The 21,910-nt window shown below is 36.2% G+C and overlaps 1 protein-coding gene across 5 annotated transcripts in view; it reads right to left on the reverse strand.

The window, feature by feature from the left end:
* Positions 1-21,910, reverse strand: part of LRBA (LPS responsive beige-like anchor protein) — a 422,962-nt gene that overhangs the window by 354,472 nt on the left and 46,580 nt on the right. For all 5 annotated transcript variants that reach the window (XM_086612273.1, XM_086612271.1, XM_086612272.1 and 2 more), the window contains exons 5-20: positions 18,782-18,903; positions 18,551-18,677; positions 17,183-17,302; positions 16,729-16,875; positions 15,655-15,852; positions 14,856-14,989; positions 13,568-13,676; positions 13,280-13,432; positions 12,089-12,257; positions 10,059-10,138; positions 8,513-8,575; positions 6,807-6,904; positions 3,550-3,642; positions 2,594-2,702; positions 1,959-2,040; positions 119-242 (exon numbers count right to left, since the gene is read on the reverse strand). In XM_086612273.1, the coding sequence (XP_086468399.1) occupies positions 119-242; positions 1,959-2,040; positions 2,594-2,702; positions 3,550-3,642; positions 6,807-6,904; positions 8,513-8,575; positions 10,059-10,138; positions 12,089-12,257; positions 13,280-13,432; positions 13,568-13,676; positions 14,856-14,989; positions 15,655-15,852; positions 16,729-16,875; positions 17,183-17,302; positions 18,551-18,677; positions 18,782-18,903 (1,928 nt within the window). The remainder of the gene's footprint in view (positions 1-118; positions 243-1,958; positions 2,041-2,593; positions 2,703-3,549; positions 3,643-6,806; positions 6,905-8,512; positions 8,576-10,058; positions 10,139-12,088; positions 12,258-13,279; positions 13,433-13,567; positions 13,677-14,855; positions 14,990-15,654; positions 15,853-16,728; positions 16,876-17,182; positions 17,303-18,550; positions 18,678-18,781; positions 18,904-21,910) is intronic.

The raw sequence follows: 21,910 nt of genomic DNA on the forward strand, positions 1-21,910 counted from the left end.
ATACTAAAGTACAGAATTTACTGAACAGCAATGAAGCTGTATCTGCTTAAAGAGTCTAATTTACTAGGAGACCTTGTTACTTAATTTGCATACATGTGCATACAGCAAGCCATCTTACCTCCTATTTTCTCTGCTGTTATTAAAAAGTTTAATCATATCTGAGAGAAAGGCTCGCCGAACCTCCAGAGTTTCTGGACACTGTGGAGAATTACGTAGCAGGATTGCAATAACCTTCAAAATCTCTGTAACACAGTTCATGAGCAACAAAATATTAGTACTGAGCACAGCATAAAATATAGGACACCTTCCAATATTGTTTGTACGAGAAAAGCGATGCTACATAAAGTTTTATACTGAGAAAAAGCACATCTCTATTTGAGTAGAAGGCTTAACTAATACAAATTCCTTCTTTCAAGACCTCTCAAACATGGTCACCATCAGGGGAATTTGTAGGCCTATACAGCTAAAGAAAATGGAATCCAAGTTAAATTATTCTGATTTTTTTTTTTTTAATTATGAGGTTTAAGCAACACAAATGTTACCACATGACAAATGACAAGCTGTCACAATCCATCGGAACTTTTTTCTAAGGAAGTTCACATAATACAATGCATCTGTTAGAAAATCAATACTAAGAAAAAGACATAGATTTTGCTCTACCTTACTAATATTTAATTTTCAAAGAATGTGAGCAACTTCTGATTACACCTAACAATTTCTGTTACAAAGAAAAGATTGAGAAAGGGGACAAAACCTTCCTGACATAAAATTTCATCTCTTACAAGCATAATGTTTTCTACATTTTTAGGAGACAGTCAAAACTGTAGATACACTCCTCTTTTTGAAGCAGTGGGGCAGTCACTGTCCTAACTTTTAAAAAACAAATTAACTTTGTAAACAAATTAAGGTGCAATTTGAACATGGTCACTGTGATAGTTTCAGTTCAACTTATACAATTTCTTTAAAAAGAAATTCATTATTCGGTAATACTAGCACTGATCTTAAAAAGGTACTCTAGAAGTCACTCTTCCTCCTAGAATAATGTAGATAATAATAACAACTTTGATATTCAGACTCATATCTCACACTACAAATAATCTACAAACCACAGCAGTAACTGCCAACTTCAAAAATTTTAAGAGAAGGTAACAGAAATCTCCTCACATCTCTTGCTTCATACAGATTTACCAGAAGGCAAGCGGCATACTGCAACCAGATTGCTTTCCTCGGTATCTGCTTTGCCTTCCTTTCTCTTCCCTCATGTTCCACATGAAGCAAACCCACAACTATGACCTACAGTTAATGACAAAGCAGCTATGAAAGTGAAAAATCTATTATTTCTCCAGAAAAAATGAATTCCCAAAGCTATCATAAGTCCATTGTATTATATACAGAGCACATTAATAACACATATAATTCAGGAATGGAGATCAGTATTTTCTCTTAGTTCAAAAGACATCTAAAGTTTCACATCAAGATATTTCCCATAAAGTAAGCTAACCAAAACAGTGAGCAGATACATTTCTCCTAGTTTCCATCTTGTGTTGTCGTACTGAATGTAATTTAAGATGAAGGCTGTTTCCATATTTCAGGTAATTTAGTCTGACATCACTAAATAATGCAATCAGAATTTTGCTAGAACCCTAACATGTATTAAATCAAAGTATCCTGTGCACGCAAGTCTTGAAAAACCATTTCATAACATGACTGCACAGCCAAAAAGGGTGAGTTATGAACTACATACACATTTAGACACATAAAACATCTTCTGAAAAGCTAGAGACATATTTCCTAAATAACTCCAACTAAATACATATTATCTTTTCTTTTGTATGAAAGACTATGTAAAACTGAGACCAGAGTTAAAACTAGTACATATAATTAATAAGCTTTCTCATGTCTTTTTTTTAAAGTACATTTTTCTTAAGGTAGCACTTAGAAACGTGTATCATTCTTACGAGGATTTTGTATCTTCACTGTTGAATCTGAGTCAGGATGTTGTTTATGTATCACTTGAGTGCAAATCTGTTCAGTCAGAATCTAGCAAGAAAGAAGAAGATGCCATATCAATGTTCATAAAGACAGCTCACTGAAAAATAGTTGAATGCATCCTTCACACAGCACCATCATTATTTCACCATGGTTCTAAAAATTATCCAAGAAACCCAATTGTTCTCTTTGTTCATAATTTATTTCGTCCTCAAAATTTTACTCAAAACTATTTTCTTTGCTTTCTCTTAAGCACACACTGTTATTTTAAATACACTGGAAGAGAAACCTGAATCTAACCAAAACAATCATCATAAGGCAAGATCCTTGCTGTAATAAAACTCCACGTATATATGAGTGCCTGCTTGAGACGTTCAGGTTACGCACTATCTAGAATTGTTCATAATGAGCATAACCAAGTTAAAGCAGGGGGAGGAGAATCCCAAGTAGCGAGCTTTGGGGAGAGAAAAAAAGCACCACTCAGCTGCATCACGCTAAGGTTTAATGTCATCTGGAACATATCAGCACAAATATGTAAGCAATTTTCTAACAATGTCTTACAAGTAATTAGGAAGATTGGATCCTAACTGCAGTATATTACTACCTCAAATAGGACATTGTATGTGGTCATGGTGATTAAGCTTGTCTGAAGCATCAGCCTTTCAGCCAACAAAGAAAACAATCCATGTCCAAGCATGACTTCAGCTTTTCTCCTAAAATAGTACAGAAAGATAAAATTAACTTACACGTTCAACTTGCTTTAGGGGAAAAAAAAAAGTTTAAAAAGTGTGCCTCAAGAAACATGAAATGACTGGAAACATCTTTTTCTTTAAGTCTTTCACGTTTGGTTAAGGAAAAGGGCAAGGATTCAAATTCTGAAAGGACAAATCATTCCCTGAAGACAGACAGAACACAGCTAACTTTCTTCTATAAATGCAGTCCACTCACTCATGTGCCCAAAAGGCTTAAACACATCCTTAGGGATTTCTTGATAAACACTAAGGAAAGGGTATCTTTGTCCTCATTTCACTCAAAAATCCAACCATGGACAGAGATCTCAACAGTTACCCACTACTGGAGTCAACTCGAGACATATTAAATCTAGTTCTCAGTAAGTAACATGGAGTTCAGTTTCACCAGTCTAACTAATTCTTGCTACCAATTTCAGTGGAATTACAGAAAAAGATCACTTTAAAAAGCAGAGAGCCATACTTCTAGTAAGTATTCAATGACCTTGGTAAGGAAGTGATAATGTCTGGACACTAGTTGCCCATAACAAGTAATTCCACTTAGAAATTAGAAATGTGTTAAAAAATTCCAATTAGAAATTCCAATTAGAAATGTGTTAACGACAGAGCAAATTGAAGGGTACTTGAAGAATAGTAGCTCCTATTCAGTAAAGCATATTTAGTGGTTAACCTCCAATACAGCTTTTTCTACTTCACATAGAAACGTGTGTATGTATACACACCAAATAACATATGGCATCTATGTGTCACAACTTACCTTTTCTTCCTGCTTTTTTTGGGGGGTTGTTTTAAGATCTGAACCAGTACTTACTTTGGAGCAAGATGCTTTAAGAAATATCCCATCACTTTTAGAGCTTGCACCCTGATGCCTTCACTTTGGGATGCTAAAAGCTTGTAGACAACCCTAAGTGGAGAAAACACAAAGCTTCCTAAAGTAGTTGAAATACACAGCAACTTTCGCAATAACAAATCACCTGCAGTAGACTGCAAATAAATTTGTACCTGAGTCTAATTTAAAAGAATGACTATTAATAAGACTACAAAAAACAGCATGATGTTTCTGCTAATGCCACAATAGCTTGTGATTTCACATTTTGTAACTACATTCAGAGATGTTTAATCAAATTTAAATACCTCCCAAATATCAATACATAAAATATGCTGTGAAAGGCTGCTGCAATTCTTATATTGAGAACTGTCTTAATCTGCTATTTTACCCAAAAAGCTAAGCAAGCAATTATTTCAGTATAAATGTGGATGGATCGGAATAGTCATGTAGGGAGATGGATTTATTACTAGCACTAATATTTGACATCTGCACACACTGCTGCTCCCTCAGGAGGGATAGGAGAAGACACCAAGTCAGGAGGCATTCTCCTCATTTCACCTACATCAGTTCTGCTCTTCACCTCCTTACGACCATGCTCTACACCCGCTTACTATTCCCCACTAAAAAGGTCCAAGAAAAAAGTCGAAGGGAGCAAGGGACATGTCTGTAACAAATTACTAGACTTAACTACCTGAACAGTTCTACCTGAGGTTTTCCCAAGAAAGAAAATGAGTGTATCACACACAGCAAGGAAAGTGTCAATGTAACTGATGAAAGTCAGGTAAATTCCTAAACAATTGGAAGTACAGTCTTACAGTGGGAAGTGTCCAGTAACCTTAAATATATTTGACATTACCAATTCAATCTGTAATACTGCACAGATCTCATCATGCGTACCTATGCCTTCCGCTCCCCAAATAAAATGAAATCAGACTAGCATTCCATCTTAACTTCTCAAACATTAATTTGCAGTACATTAAAGCTTAATCTTTTATTAAATGAAGTTTATTTACACAGCGAAAAATTCTAATACTGGCCTTCTAGCAATGTGAAGAATAACAAATGCAACTTTTTGATCCTTGTAAATGTCCCATAAAAACATCTAAATGTATTTATCAGTTACATCTCATTTCGTTCATTGCTTACTTTGTAGACAGTAAAGTGCTTATGACCATGTCACGATCCGATTTCAGTTGAGCTATGGTTCATGGTATTGGACAGATCTCTGAATTTGTGAAATATGATTTAGCTTATACCTAACAGGGGCTACTAAGCTCTCTCTGAAAACAGAAAATATTAATTTTCTAATGCTCCATGAAATTATATTGGAACAGAAGGCACAGCACTCAGCTTTTACTTTTCTGAGTAAATTTTTGAGAAAATTTGTATCGCTTGGCAGAGGGGGGGGACAGGAGGGGTGAAGAGAGAATAATCTAATTTCAATGATTCTTGAGTCTTTCCAAAAATATCCCATGTTACAACACCACATTTTAGATCAGCCAGTTGTAAAGAGTTCAAAGGATTTTTTCAAGTTTCTAGGCCTTATTTATACATAACTGAGTACTCATCACTAGTTACATATCCCTTCATTTTTACATACCTAAAAATATTACCCAGCACACCTAAACTAAGATTAAAAAAAAATCTAGTCCATACTAGAATTTACAGTGAAAATTCAGGAGCAATTAAAAAAACCCAGTTGTCTATAACAAATAACTTATCCTGGAGAAAACTGCAGCCACAGCAACTATAGAATCAAACAAACAAGCAAGCCCATGATACAATGTTCATTCAAGCAACATAATCCATTTCCCTGCTCATCTTAACAGAACAGTATGCAGGTGACCTAACTGCACAGAAAAAAATAGTTCCTTACACTTATTATTTCTTCAGTAGATTGGTTACTTTTAAAATTTTAATTAATTAAAAACTTCAAATGTTTATAAAGCTTTGTAAAATTCTTTTTAAAATTTCAAGAAGACGGTGTTTTAATTGCAAAAAGTAGATGTATCAAATAAGCATACAAACAACCTGTTAAACAACTGGACACTATATAGGAGCAAGGAATGTAACAAACGAGACAGGGAAACAAAGTGATTTCTCACTGTGGACTCACTATTCATACTGACTTGTCCACACACTAGTTAACAAAAAAGAAAATGTCTACTGCCAGTTGTTAAATAAAAACATATTGCATTGGAGACCCAACATGACATTGAAATACTTTATTATTTAGAGTTTTTATTAGTTTCCCATAGCATAATACATTACCATACAAATAAAGTCAAAGCTGAAGGGCGTTAAAAAAAAAAAAAAAAAATCAGTCCAGCACTAAAAGGGGAGAAAACAACTATGAATGTGCCTGAATGTTGTCTCTTGAGAAAGGGCAACTGAAAAAATATACGTGTAAATAGGGGTTAACCAAAAGGTGCAACAAAATGTATGAAATGAGACTCTGCCTTTATACAGCGAGAGAATTACTACTTCACATATCCTTCTAGGAATAGTTCTTACATTTGTTTGCCTGTTCCAATTTTTTCTCCATTAATTCCAGGCAGGTTCATTCTAAATCAGAGAACTTCAATAAAATGACCACTCTCTGAGAGCCAAAACACAAAATCAGAGGCATAACGGTCTTTTTCTAGCAGATCTTCTCCTATGCTTTTCCTGTTAGGAGATTTCACTGTTTTCCCTACTTTTCTCTCATAATAGTGTTAAACAATATTTTTCTGTTTGTTGGGAAAAATAAATTGTGAACAATCCATATCACAAAGCACTAAACTTGACCAAAAAAAAGGTTTCTTCTGCAAAAGTCCCATAATGCTTTACACGTGGGTTTTTTTTTAAAAAAAAAAAAGTAAAGAAAGATCAGAAGAAATCTGAACCAATTTTTGTCAGCCCACTTTCAGTTCTAAAACACATGTAAAACGGGAGGCTGAAGACAAAGTGCTAGTAGATAAAGACTTAACATCAATGTATAGACTAATTGATCTCTACCTGCTTAAGCATGACTGACAGCTTGGAAACATAACAAAAAAAAAAAAAGACCTCATTGATAATAAATCCAACATCACCTCTTGTCAAAAGAACACCTGGACACAAAAATCTCCCAAGATGAGGAGCCTCAGACTGCAACACATACACTGATGAGGATCTTTCGGATTTCATGGGAATTCCAACAAGCAACAGTATACTCAAAATACTATTTCCTTTTGCCCACTTACAAAATTCAAACTTACTGTAATCCATTCCTCTGATCAAAAGCAGGGATCATAGAACCGGGATGCTCTGACATCAGAGCAACAAGCAACTGTAAGACATCCATTAGATTGTCATCCTGTTGAATAAAAGTTGCAAATTTCAATTAAAAATGCATATATGCTAGAAGATTGTTTTGGCTAAAAGAACCACTACAAAACATTTCAAAATTATCTGGAGAGTAATAGTAAACTAAGGACCAAAACAATTAGGTCAGGATCAAAAGAGCTATAGATCTGGAAGGCAAGTGCAGGAGGAAATATTACAAAAAAACCCCTTTTATTTATATTTTATAGTGTGAAAAGTGATACATCTGTGACTAGGATGTAAGCCTTTGACAGGTAATGGACAATTGGACTACGCTATTTCCTTCCACACACATGCTCAGCTGTTTGCCTGTGTATTACCCCCTCTCTTACTGCACAGGAGCTAGAAATAAACTGCTGCACATTTTCTGCAGCACAGAGTGTTGTGCAGTGCAAAATCTCTACTAATAAGCGTTCACCTCAGGAAAAAAAAATACCACCATCTGCCAGACACAATATTTAAAATGGGTATTCAAGATGCTCAGTAAAGTTTTCCATACTATAAATCTAAAGCACTCTAAACTACAGTTTATTAATTTGTTTCAAGTTAATTATAACTAAAAATAACCTACAAAGTAGCAAAATGCAACTGTCTTTTCCCATTCTTTGTGGTATTAACTATGACAAGTATGAGTTTTACTTGTTTTGGTGATGTTTTTCTGAATTTACAACTAGATACCTAATTCGGTGGGATTCAGCATTCATAGATCTTTTAGATTTGACTATGCAAACTGCTAAGATAGTTAAAGTATCACCTACACATCTGAAGGCTATATAAAGCTTCTGCTATTTTGGTTTACTTTTACATGTTATCAAGTGTCTTATTTTTGCCACCTCCATATGAAGCAGAATGGCTTAAATTACTTGACCTTGGCACTACTAAGTAGTAGCAACCAGCACATAGAATAAAAAGAAAATACAGGTGTAAACAAAAAAAGAAAAAACCCTACTGCTTGAAGTTCAATTAATTCCTTATTTTACCCATTTCAGGCACCATAACAGAGATGAGATCAGTTAGATTTATGTCCCCATTTCCCTTGTCTTTGATGTTGCATCTGGCATAAAGTGCCTTTTCCTGGTGCTAAAATATGAAGATGCAGATGTATCAGTGGTAACCAACATTTTCTCCCAATTAAGTTTATATGCTTCTCTTAGATGCCATTAACATACATCTTTATTTTTAAAGCATGTTTTCAATTTTATTGCTTTATTTAAGAAGCAAAATAAAAAGGAGAGAAAAAAACAAAACAAAAAATATTACTTAGGCAGCATAAAACAGGGTTTTGCCTCTTTTTTAAAGTCGGTCTCACCATCTGTTTTTCTGCTTGGTAAGTCAGTTTGCAGAACAACATAAGAAACCTTTTTGACTTACTGGCTTAATGAACTTCAATGTAACACTGAACATAGTGCTTAAATCACTGCAAGAACATTGGCAATTCAGCACGCTACACTAAGGAGTTGGACAATGTTTGCTACTTCCTCTACAGAGCCATCTTGTGGCATAGAGAAGGTAATATTTGAAAATATTCAAACATTTCACGGTTACAAACAGCAGCAGGAGCACACCTCTCCTCCCACACAACCCCCAAATTAAAAATTACCTCGTGTATAGTGAGCAGATAATTGAGGATAGCCTGCAATTCATCTTCTTTTATTCCGTAGTCCTTTAAAAACAATCAGGTTTTAACTATCATCTTTCAAGTACAAAAGTACCATTCCCAAAAGAGCATCATTACTGTTATATACAGAGCAAGTCCCACAAGAAAAAAAAAATCCCTTTTCACTTGCTACTATAACAGCTTCATAGATGGAGGGTAGCTTTTTTCCCTGCCCAAAAAGGTTACAAAAGTGCTTTAAGACAACTCCAGTACAGGCACAAAAACAAGCCAGATAGTAATCGAGTACATGAACTCGTTAAAGTAACACACGTTAATTGACATAGACAATTTGAACTGAGAGTTTCGTATTAATAGAAGAATTAAATTAAGGTGGCAAAGAGCATTTAAAAGTAGACCTGGATGTTAATTATAAGCCTGATAGCTATGCCTACAGCTGAGTTTGCCTCTTATTTTCCACTACAGAATCCTACCTTCAGTTGCTATCAACTAAGCAGAAATTTAAATCATTTATGACATCTATGTCAGGAATCTGCCTTGAGGTCTTTTTGGTGAAAATAAAATGAAAACTAACAGTTTCTAAAAACAGGATGAGGGAAGGGAAAAGCAAGCTTCTTCATTTCTAGGGCTTTTATTATTTAAAGCAAGTCTCCCACTTCCTGAAAAGATTTTGCACTGCTGTGTACAAATAGAAAATTGGCAGAAGAATCAACCTTTTATGATGGACATGCTTTTTCCTGTCCTTGTGAAACTATTATCTCTGACAGAAATTTAAAAAACTTAAAAAAACCCAAAGCTAACACTTCATGAAAGTCTTTTAGAGTTTGACAGCTAAAATGTCCCCAGTACTTCAACTGCAGAACATCCATTCTAAAAGAGTATGAGAGTCAAGAGCAGAACTTTTCCAGTAGTTACACCTCCATACTGCTGGGGCTAAGGGTAGCAGCACAGAGAGCATACTGGTCCCTTAGCAACCCAGAGGAAGAGGGAAAAAGGGAGCTAGATTCCAACACAGAAAAAGTCAGGAGAGAAGAAGAGAGAGATCGGCGCTTACAATAGGAAAGGGTTAAGAAGAGTCTATAAGCAGTAAAACTGCTGTATTTCAGTATTGCTCTAGTGTCTAACAAAGTTCTGAAACACAGATAAAGCCTTTCTTATCCTCCTCTGTCCCACAGCATATAATGTCAAATGTTGCTCTTTAGTCTTTAAGCACTTCTGATGCAGGTGATACTGTGCTTGTCCAAAAAAAAAGAAAAAATAATTAAATACTTATTTCCCCAGTTGTAAAAATTTCTAAATTAATGATTTAACAGCTCCACTTTTGATAAAAACAGCTTAAAAAGGAGAAAAATGCATCTTTAACACTGCTGTCTACAGCAAGAGTCACAACAAAAAGACACACCTTACATGGTACATCTATATACTTATTTGTTTACAAAATTCAACATGCTTACAAAGAAATGCTATATTAAAGAGCATTTCTTTAGGACAGGAAATTTAGATATCCTTTCATAATTTAAAGTCATCCTACCTTCATCACTAGCTGTTTAATGAACATCAATAAGAATGCTCGCAGAGATAAAATCTCTTTTTGAGTAGGCCGTGGCCCATCTACAAAAGAAGAAAAGTAGATAGATATATGAAAGAAAATTAACAGCTATTAGCATAGTACGCATTTTCACACAAAGAAAACTAAAAGGCATTTTGCAGGTGAAGAGGGCACAATTCTAAGTAGTCATCTTTCTTCCACTTCAGATTACAAAACACTAATGTGTTTTATCATGTTCATTAGCAAAACGCCCAAACAGTGAGGCTATACCAAGGCTTTTATTAAATACAGTTTTCTAAACCCCTCTAAATTCTTTCCATTCTTTTGCTGCTTTCTTGCAGTGTTTATGAACTAACTTCATGGATGGAATAAGATTGATATACGAGCTTTATGTTAGAATTTCACGTTTTTGCAGTTTACAATTGTTTTTAAAGTTCTTCTGCTAAAGGCTTGGATGAAGAACTACATGCCATTATTACACATGGCTATATACACAGGAAAAATCAATCTTACAATGCTGTATGTAAAGATTACCCTGAAAGCCACGACTTAATTTGTTAACTCAAAGTCAAAAGGACTTGCTTCTGCCATTCCTGCGTGAAGCAGACTTTCACTGAAACATTTTAAATACTCAAACACTGAGCAGTTCCCAGGAGGGACAAGGTTAAAAAAACAGGTGCAACCAAATGTCAAAACCAAGCAAAAGCTTTCATACAGAAAGCAAATGAACTGTTGCAAATACGTTTCTAGGGATAGCTTTTACATTTGCTCATAGGTTCACAGTTCTTATGATCTTAATCATCAGAGAAAAGTAAATCAACTAGCAAATGTAAGTGACCATACGAGTCCGGTTTTACACAGTATAAGCCCACAGGCATTATTTGGGTTACGAAGTTATTTTCAATACAGACTAGTGTAGTCAAAACAAGACATTAAACCCTACTAGTATGACTACCCTACACATACACTTGCCTCAGGCTCAAGAAATCAGTTCAGAAATAATTAAGTAGATCCACGTCTTCACTAATAAGAAAGGAGAACACATGCATGCTTTGCCCCTTAAAGGATGCAAAACACTACAAAACAGTCTTTGCAACCCTCTAACAGGAAGGGTTGGTCATTTTGAGAAGTTGGTGGCAGGAAGTCGGACACATCTAAGGAGCACTCAACTCCCAGCTATCTTTCATTACCTGCTTCTCTCTGAAATTCCAGAGCCTTTCTTCATTACAGGAGAGAGCAGAGATGTAAGCTATTCTCCCTTTGTCCAACCCCATAAAGCACAGAACAACAATTAGAAGAGTCGTAAAGTCATACTTCCAAATAGCATTAATTCCCTTATCTGCACCAGTTCCATCTGCATGTGTTTATGTTATGTTGCTGTACATTCCACTTCTCCCAGTTCCTTTTACAGTTCTGGATTTCTTAGTCAAGCAGCTATTCCTTGTGCTTCTTTTCTTAGGATCAGTATTCTTGTTCTGTGTTCCGTGTCAATGACAAGTACTAAACATCTGTTCTAAATTTCTTATTACTTCTTTCACCATGAGTTCACTGTCTGGATTAAGCACGCTTATTAAGCCATCTTCCAAAATTTCAGATCCCTATGTCTGTCAGACAGACTCAGCATGCTTGTTTTCAGCTATTATCAATAGATCTTACAAGCACTTAAAGACTGTCCAGTACTTGAACAAGCTCCATAAAGAGACCACATTCCCAGGCACAGCCCTACACTTTCCAAACCCTACCATTTCTCTGAGCAGCTCTACACAGTATTAATTCACATCGGTCTTTGATGGCAGAGGATATGACTTCTGAAGAAAGTTCCCGTTAGATTGTGAGAAAAAAGCTTTCAAGAATATCCTATGGACAAAAGCACACTGCTCAAACTGTTACAGTGAACCCACTCCATTAAAATAAAATTCTTTCTGGAATATTTACGTTTCTGTTTTCTACATTGTATACAACTTTTTCTTTTAAAAGAAACATTGATTTGTGAGAGTAGAAATAATACATACCTATGCCCTTGGGAGTTATACCACTGCGATCCTGAGGATTCACTACCCAGTAATAATACTTTAGGGTATGCATGACCAAAAGAACGGTCCCAACCCGCCGGATTGCACCATATATGTTAACAGTGCCAACGAACTCAGTAGACAGGTAAGTGTACAGGATCAGCTGAACCTACAACACCCAATTAGGAGATCAAAAATCATTACGGCAAAATTGCAGCACATTAGACAACCCCATTCTTAAATTTCATCTATTAAAATGTCTTACATAGGTTCTTCTCTGCCAGGCTCAGTCACAAATCTCTCAAAACCCTTGGAAATTGACGAAAAATTTCATTTTGTTTCTAAAACTGTTACAGAGTGCTGTAGGTTTTTTTAAGCTGGTCCATGCTCACAGAAGCATGAAAGCATCATAGTCACACAATCACAGATAGCTGAGCTTGGAAGGCACCTCTGGGGATCATCTAAGTCCGACCTCTCTGTTCAGAACAGGGTCACATAGGAAGTACTACAGAAAGGTGCATATTTATTACAGGCTTCAGTATTCATTATAGCTTAATTATTTACATATCTTCTTTCCCTTTCTCTTCTGAGAAATAATGACTTCAATAACAATTTAATTTAGCTGCAGCAAACGAATGTTTGACAACTTCAACAGTAGCATTGTTAGTGTTGTCTCAGTTTTTGAAATGCAAAACAAATTCTTACAGAGGGGATCAAAACAGCTGGTAAGAAGATTTCAAGTAGAACCAAGTGGAAAGTTTCCATCCAAGCTGTTTGCTTTCACAGGACATAAGAAATTTGCACATTTTTTCACATTTTTCACCAAAACAAAAATACTCTGCAGGGAGTATGTCAATTTAAATGAAGACGTCAAAATCTGTCACCTAGGATAATTACTCTTAGAAATTACTGGGGTTTTGCCAACTAAACCATCTAAAATTCCTTCTCAATCTATAACGCTGACTGGGTCAGGGTCTCCAGAAGTCACTCCCAGATCTGCTCTGCAGAACGCTGCAGGTTTCCAAACTTCCCAAACGACTGCTACATGCAGAAAAGCAGAGTCTGAAGACATTCCTGTATGAATTCTGCTGGAGAGCGAGTATCTATAATTCTGGGAGTCCCGGCTTAGTCTCAACACTCTCCAATCAATACATCATAAGATACCTTATTCAAAAGAATAAGCAATTTTACCTGTGCTGGGATATGAATCCATATTGCAGGATTAAGGAGAACATGATCACACAGCTGCTTCAGCAAGGGTGCCCCATTGTGTAAATTGCTTAGGTATTTCGAAAAGGCAAGGCAAAGTTCTAGCACAGCTCGGGTAACGTGGGCTTTGGAAGACTGTAAAAGAAGATTTGCTTAAGGAAAGGCCCTACATGGTCTAGGAAAAACATTTCTCTCAAAAAAAAAAAAAACCACACCAAAACAAAAACCCAATCAACATTAACATAAGACATAAAGAAAATTTTGCTTTACCTTTTCTAGGCTATATCCTATCACAAGGAAGCCCTTACAGGAAAGCATCTGCTCTTGCATAGCAATGGAGTTCTTCAACAACTCCATGATGAAAGCCAATAAAGTAGAACTGAAAAATATAACGTCTTGGTAAATAAAAATGTTTTAAAAGGTTACAATGAGACAGAAAGTACTTCCAAACTAACACTTCCATCAAATAGCCCAGAGATATGTTTAATGTGTTATATAAACGCTCAGATCAAAATTTTTAAAATAAAAAGCAAGACTAAATTTTGAAAGCTCTAAATTTTTGCTTTTAATGAATGCATTTCTAACTCAAAATTCTGGATTCTGAGATAACATGCAAGAACAAAATTCTTCTGAAAATACATTCTTGCAGAAAGGCAACAGTTAAGTCTGTACTTCTCTGTGCTTTGTATTTCACTTTCAAACTTCTGCAAGATAGTAACAAACGTCATTCCACTTCCTACTGCTTTCAGATGGACAGATATGGGAAATATTTTCCTAGACACAGCTTTACTATTGGTTCAAGCTAATTTAACTCTGTGCTGTTGCCAGAAGGAATGTTCATGCTCTTCTCCTTGTGTCACAGTCAGCACAAGCAGCCCAGGAACGTACAAATGTGCTGAAGGAACATTGTGATTACCCCTTCTTAGCAACAATATGGATGTAGATCATCTTTAAACAGTTATGAAACTACAGCTGCAATGAAACAGAGCAAACTACACCAAGATTCCGAAAAAGCAATCTCTTTGCTATTAATACTACTTTTTAAATTAGGAGATCCACCAGTTTCTGTGCCTGGATGTTCAGAAGCAGGACTGGGTGTAAACAGAGCTGAAACCAGGGGAAAAACCTGGCAGTAACACTGAGTAACAGTATCTCCCAAAAAGTCTGAAGGTAAAAAAATTTTAAAAATTCCAAGGAATGACTTCATGTAGATGAAAAATTTATCCTTCTTGGAGTTTCTCTTGAAGCCTTCCTCAGTGGATTTTCCCCATGACAAGGATAAGCTCAAGAGAATTGCCTGTAATTCTCTTGCTCAAAAAAAAAAGCGAAGTAGAAAATGTGTACGTTTTGATTCTATGTGAACTTTCATAGAAAATTTAGTACCAATAAGCACATCACTTTGAGGTCCTGCCTCTAACCAGGCCACCTTTTTGTTTTTAGACACAATTCGTTGTTGCACAAGACAATTTAGACTACTATGCCACTTAATAAAGCAAGAGGTAATCATGTTTACTTAAAAAGAAACAAAGAACAGAACACAATAAGTGCATGCACTCACCAAACAGTTGTGTCAACGTGGTCTGATGAATATTGCCTATAGTCTAACTGTGCAAAGAGAGGGAAAAGTACCTGCACTCCTCCAATGGAGTGCAGGGCACTTTGGATAGAATGCGTTAAGACTGCTTTCACATCCTGACAAAGAAGAATTAAAAAAATATTGACATCTCCTTCAGAAACTGTTAAAAAGTTTGTTAGAAATAGTTTGAAATTTCTTCAATATAAAAACTGTATTATTACCAAATGAAAAGAAACAGCGAGAACTACAAACTGGCTGCCACAGCCACACTAAATGCCCAGTATGGCTGACCTACTGCTCTAGATACAGTCTACAGTGTAGATCCTCAGATGAATATACAGGAGGTGGCTTGCAAATTCTAAATTCTTTAGTAACAGAGAAACTCTAGAACAGAATACACAAAAAGCTTCTGACAAAAGATTGAGACTTTCAAGATATAGGGAAGAACAGGGTATCGTGTCAACAGGGCAAAGGACAGGAGATAGGTCATATCTGTAGTGGAGTGAACATATGTCAGGAATGAGGAAGACTACTTGAAAAGCTAACAGTCTTAGTAATACTGATGTTTTTTAGGTTGTGACTTTGATATAATAAACTTTTTTATTAGGATTCTTGCACTTCCACATTAATTCAAGAAACTAAGGAGGTATCAGCGGGATCAACTCAAAAAACCCAACCTATCAGCAGTTCCCTGTCTTGTTCAGATCCCTATAAAACCTGATTTTTAGGTTTCAAACAGAAATCATTCATATCCTCCAAATCTATGAAAACGCTGATATACCTGCAGCATGAGGGCATGTGGTGAATGAACAAAAATAGACGGGTTATCCTTAGGGGATGACTCCAGACACAGCTGTGCATCTGTAGCCCTTGGATTGTACATAAACGCGATAGCACTGGATAGTTTGCCATCATACAGCAACAATTTGTGATGTTCATCAAGGAAAAGATCACTTTCTGCCTTGAATTTGAATGTTCCCTGGATTGAAGAGCAGGGGTGAGAAAGCGAAAAAGAAAAAAAATTAGATTACACACAGTGAGGATACAGTTCACAACACAGCTACTGCCAAAAAATGACTAAAACATTGCTTCTTCAATCTAGCAATATTTCAGAAAGAAGGAGTCTCATAAGAACATGGACTCAAGTCAATTTTACAGAATTAAAACTGCAGACTTTTTTTTTTCCACAGCATAGTGACATTGCGAAAATGGTGGGTAACATAAAAGAAACACATTAACTAGGAAACTGAATGACAGTCAGCAATGTTCACTCAGAAGGAACTAATAACTGAGGAGCAGATAGAATAGGAACCATCTTTTTTAACGCATGTTTGTACAGCTGCTAGGTAATAACAGTCTTCAATTAGTACCCCTCAAGCTATGACAAAACAAATAATAAATCACTGCAAGAAAACTAATCCTCAGCACTAACTTCACACATTAAAAAAAACAACTGACTAGCATAATCAACTATAAAGCTGCATTTCTAAAACAAATACATCATACTTGATCTAAAGTTTTCAGTCTCAATGAAAAAGTGAACCTAGCCAGAGATAACAGTGGTGTTCCTCCATTTCCCAACCACCGATACAGAAATTTTGAAAAGTAAAAAGGAACAAAAGTATTTTTTAATAGGAAATTAAATAATTGAATTAATGCTTACTTATAGTTTGTGAGGTGTTACATAGGTTTATAGAAGAAACATGGAATTTTTTTATTAAAAATTTTTGTAAAAAGATCACACAGTAAGAACATTTTTAGCAGGACACAGAGGTATCACAACATTCTTAAAACCAGTCATAAAGAGTCTTATCAGAATTAAACTTTGGAAACTTTGCAGTCAATTCTAAGATACCTTGTATCCCAGACCAAGCTGATAAATGGCAAAGATCTGAGCAGCATTGAGAGCCTCACTGAAGAGGTAAACAGATGTCATTTGCCCACAAAACACTCGATTGCCATCTGCTGTTTCAGAAGAACCCAGGAAACATTTGTCAAATGTCTGAAAATGAAACAGAACCCAGTAACGGGGTTTAATCTACGCTACACAAGCAAATTATGCAAAGAATATGTGCATTATCAGGGAATACTATTTTTACATAAACAAGCATCCGAGAGTCTCTGCAGAAACAAATTTTGAGCACTGAGATACATAAACGTAGAATCTACCAAAACGTTCATGATTTTATTTCAACATTTTCTAAAATGCATTAAATGGGGGAGGTTTACTAAGAAAATGGCAAAGATATCTACTTAATCCATCAAGATGATCGACTATAGCTATACTATAGTAGACAGGGATTACTTACATCACTGGTGTTGACAAACCATGTGACTTCTCCATAAGATGCCAGTTCCCCATTCACGTAACATCGAAGTTCACTGTTCTTCCAGCGGTTATAGATGTGCACTATAGTAACCATATACCACTAAATGGGAAGAAAACAATCAATATAATTCTACAGATGCTTGAAGTAGTTTAAGCATTGAAGTAGGGCACAGTAGAACAAATGTAACTATTTATGTGAATATTAAATTAAGACTGAAAGATTTATTTTAAGTCAAAAAGATTAAGTCACCAGTGATTTTTCTTGCATAGGTATGTCAAAGGATAATACGCCCGCTTTTTTCCACAAAAAGTAGACACAGAAGCTTAAGAGGTATCTATGGCGTAGAACTCAAAAAAATCTTCATGGCAATGCTGAACAAAATTTAAACTGAAACCACTGTGCAAATAAGTTTTAAGGTGGGTTACTCTTAGCATGATGGACTACTGCAAACGTCATTCCAAAGAGCAAGGACGGCTGCAGACTACAGACTTTCAAAGGCTGTGCATGTCAAATTATCACAAACAGAATCCGTATTTACAGCACAGGATTACTGATAAGAAATTCCTGAGGAGGGTCTGTTCTCCCACAAAACATCTACACCAGTTGCTCCAGAAACATTAGCAGAATATCTAACTGAAAAAGGAAACATTTTCAACATAGTATAATACTACTTACCAGGCAAGCAAGCCTTGAACATCAATAATAATAATAAAAAAAAAAAAATCAATTCATATTTTAATTCTTATACTTAAAAAGATACCTAGAATAAAGCATCAAATGCAAGGAGACTATTTTCTGGACAACCTGAATGAACATACAGCATAACATTGCTTGAAGAATGAATCTATTTTTCCTCCCACATGCAAGACGACCAAACTCCTATCAATGGTCGTAGCTTGATTAGGAAAAGGAAATGTGAGTTAGTAATCATGCTTTCTTAAAATAACATTGCATTTGTCCACATTGAGTAAGTAATGACATAAAGGGAGGCTTTAGCAAAACGACAAGAGAACGTCTGGAGGTGTGAGAAAACCCAGTATATAAACAGAGAAGGAAAAAAAAAAAAATCACAAGCCTGTATATAAGTACTAAGAGTTCCCAAAGAACTCACACAAGTCTCAAATTCATAGAACTCCTGGTAAACTGCGTTTTCTAGCTCTTTCTTATACATTTCGTAAGTAAAATTAAAAAGATATAAGAATTCAGAGCACAAATTTGTTTTGCTCATTCCAGTGGAACTGTTGTTACATAGAAAGACAAGTCTAATCAATAGCTGCAACACACTCCCCTAAGCTGCATTTTTAAATTCTTGAAATCTGTTTGAAAGATTTTATTATTTTTACTCACCTTTTGTGGCTTGAAATCAAATTTTACACAATGCTGGAAACCTTTTCCCTTTGATTTTATGGACGTTACAACCAAGCAGCCTCCAACAAAGTGAGCAGAATAACCAAGTCCTTTGTTTGTTCGAAAACTAACAAATTAGAAGAAAATCAGCACGTATACAGATGGAAGCAGAAATCATTGCACAGTCAATAGAAACTGAACATCAGAACTACAGTTTTACATAATACTCACCAATATAAGTAAGGCTTATCCTTATCCACGTTGATATTATTTACAGGATCCATTCTTAGCCAAGTGTGGAAGGTAAATCCGTTCTGGTACGGCCACTTGGCTATAGGAGGTAAGGCAATAGCCTAAAGAAAGCAAACAATTATTCATGTAGAAAGATCAAACTCACAACAACAACAGCACACAGCTTAAGATATACACTACAAATATATACTGATATACAGATACACACTACAAATGCGTACAGTTTCTCTATACTAAAAAAAATCTGGCGCAACTTCTGTGGGTTTGTACCCCATTGTTAAAATATTTAATTAATCTAAATATTTAAAAACTAGTCTTTTTATCTCAGAGAAGATTATTAATAGTAACCTACACTTCAAAAATTAAATGCTTTAGTGGAAGCCTTACAGCATAAAAATTCTTCAGAATGCAAATTCAAGTTGATTTGGTTTTGTGGTAACCTGACAGAATAATTGGATTTATAAGCTTATTTTCACATAGTGTTGGTATTCAGAAAAATAATTTATTATGAAAGGAAGTTGGCCACAAATAGAGAATCATATACATTTCACTTAACAGATTCTTCTTCTCTTTTGAAACTCATGTCTATGTAGCCTTCCAGTTAGAATATGATAGACTTATAAAATTCCTAAAAAGAAACGTAATACAAGCCCCACCAGCCAAAATCTTCGTATCAAGCACTGTGTTTACGTTAGCTCAGGTGGTCTTAGGTTATAAACTGTGTGGCAGGGCCCTCTGTGCCAAACAGCTGGGTTTTATTGTGTGGGGTTTTTTATGCTCAGTTGAGTTTTTTTTTAGCATTACTATGAACTTTCCACTGTTTTGCTGCACAGATTTGCAATACTCACTTCAACTAAGACTGCCAAAACCTTTGATCAAAGGTGTGCCCAGATAATCAATACCAACGAACAAAAAACATCAAAAAATTTGAGTGTCGCCAGACTCCTTATCATGCTCCCACGCTCTATTCAGCTATCCCTGCCCAAACCAAATGCTGTAAATCCTTCCCTATACCAGCTAACTAAGCAGTCTGCACGTCTTCAAGCCCAACTTTTTGGAACTGGTACCACTATCACTTGAATTAACTCTCAAGGGGTCTTGGAGTAGTTAAATACTTAATTTCTACGACTTCTTAATTTAAAAATATATATGAATAGGTGAAGTTATATGTCATCAACATGTAACTGCAGAAGTATTTTTCCAGTAGTCTGTGGTTTTTAGTCTGAAGTTTTCATTCCAAAAAAATTCATTACATTATCAAGTTGGTGAAATTTAATCTCAAGCCACTGAGGCAGAAAGGTAATGGGTTTACATGAAGAAAACTGGGAAGAGACATCTGATAAATCTTATACAAATCCTATTCTGGATTAAGCATAAAATTTTGAACATACTATTACATCCTATGATTTTAGGAGCAAAAGTGTTGATATACTTAAATTCCTACAGAAGATTCTGCACAGTGCTTTCCAACTACTTATTTAGTTTCAAATTCTTTTTCAACTCACACTACAGCAATAAAAAATAAATCAGTCACCTGAACAATTACAAAAAAAAAATAGTCATTGTTAAACTTAATCCTCTTTCATTATTGCTATTTAACCCATTCATGTCTAGGATCTACATTTTCTCAAAGAAGTCTTATAAGCAATATACATCATTCACATCATCTGATCATTAAAAGAACCAACAAACAGTGCAAGCCATCATTTCTAGTTCAGCACTTTCTGTGGTTTCTCTAGTGAAGGTTTCTAGGTTTAAGGCTGCATTGTGTTCGCATGGCAAGGCTTTGCAGGGCAGCTGCTGTGAGAAGATGCCAGTAGCTTCTCCCACGTCTGACAGTGCAAGCTCCAAGACGGACTCGCCACTGGCCAAAGCTGAACAAGTCAGAGATGGTGGTAGTGCCTCTGTGAGAACATATTTAAGAAAGGAGAAAAAAAACTGCTGCGCAACCGCAGCTGAAGAGAAGAGTGAGAGTACATCAAAGAAACAACTCTGTAGACACCAAGGTCAGTGGAGGAGGAAGGGAAGGAGCTGCTCCAGGCACCAGAGCAGAGGTGAAGAACATGGTGAGGCAGGCTGTCATCCTGCAGCCCATGGAGGACCCCATGCTGGAGCAGGAGGATGCACCCGAAGGAGGCTGTGACCCTGTGGGAAGCCTGTGCTGGAGCAGGCTCCTGGCAGGATCTGTGATCCTGTGGGGGACTCAGGCTGGAGCAGTCTGTTCCTGAAGGACTGCACTCCATGGAAAGAACCCACACTGGTTGTGTGTGTTCGTGAAGAACTGAAGTCTGTGGGAAGGATCTACATTGGAGAAGTTCATGGAAGTTTGTCTCTGAAGGGTGAAACCCCACACTGGAGCAGGGGAAGAGTGTGAGGAAGAAGGAGCAGCAAAGACAATGTGTGATGAACTGACCGCAATCCCCATTCCCTGTCCCCCTGTGCCACTCAGAGGAAGGAGGCAGAGAAATCAGGAGTGAGGTTGAGCCCAGGAAGAAGGGAGGGGTGGGGGCAAGATGTTTTAAGATTTGCTTTTATTTCTCATTTCCTATTCTGATTTCTTTAGTAATAAATTAAATTAATTTCCCGAAGTTGAGTCCGTTTCGCTCATAATGGTAATTGGTGAGTGACCTCCGTGTCCTTATCTCAACCCACAAGTTTTCCATTATATTTTCTCTCCCCTGTCCAGCTGAAGAGAGGGAGCAACAGAACGGCTTGGTGGGCACCTGGTGTCCAGCTAAGGTCAACTCACCACAAAGCCACTCTTGCACATGCTGGATACTAACACAAGCAGTATTCCCACAGAAACATGGGAGTGAAAAGCAGGCAGATTCTCCTTGCAACAAGATTTAACTGAACCAGTGTGTGTGGGGAAAACAAACAAAACCACACAACCAAAAAAACCCACACAAACAAAAAACCAAAAAAGCCTCATTTAGATCCATTCTTTATGTAATAGTATTTGTTCTTCCATAGTGACAATGCACATTTATTGTAAGCATGATTTATTTGGGCATAATGTAGGTGTCAGGAAGAGAAAAAAAATTGGTTAAAACTTTAATTCTATGACTATAACGGATGAGACAAAAGAACACCACAAATGAAAATATC

Source organism: Tauraco erythrolophus, chromosome 5 (genome assembly GCF_009769465.1).
Source record: "Tauraco erythrolophus isolate bTauEry1 chromosome 5, bTauEry1.pri, whole genome shotgun sequence".
NCBI classification, from domain to species: Eukaryota; Metazoa; Chordata; class Aves; order Musophagiformes; family Musophagidae; genus Tauraco; species Tauraco erythrolophus.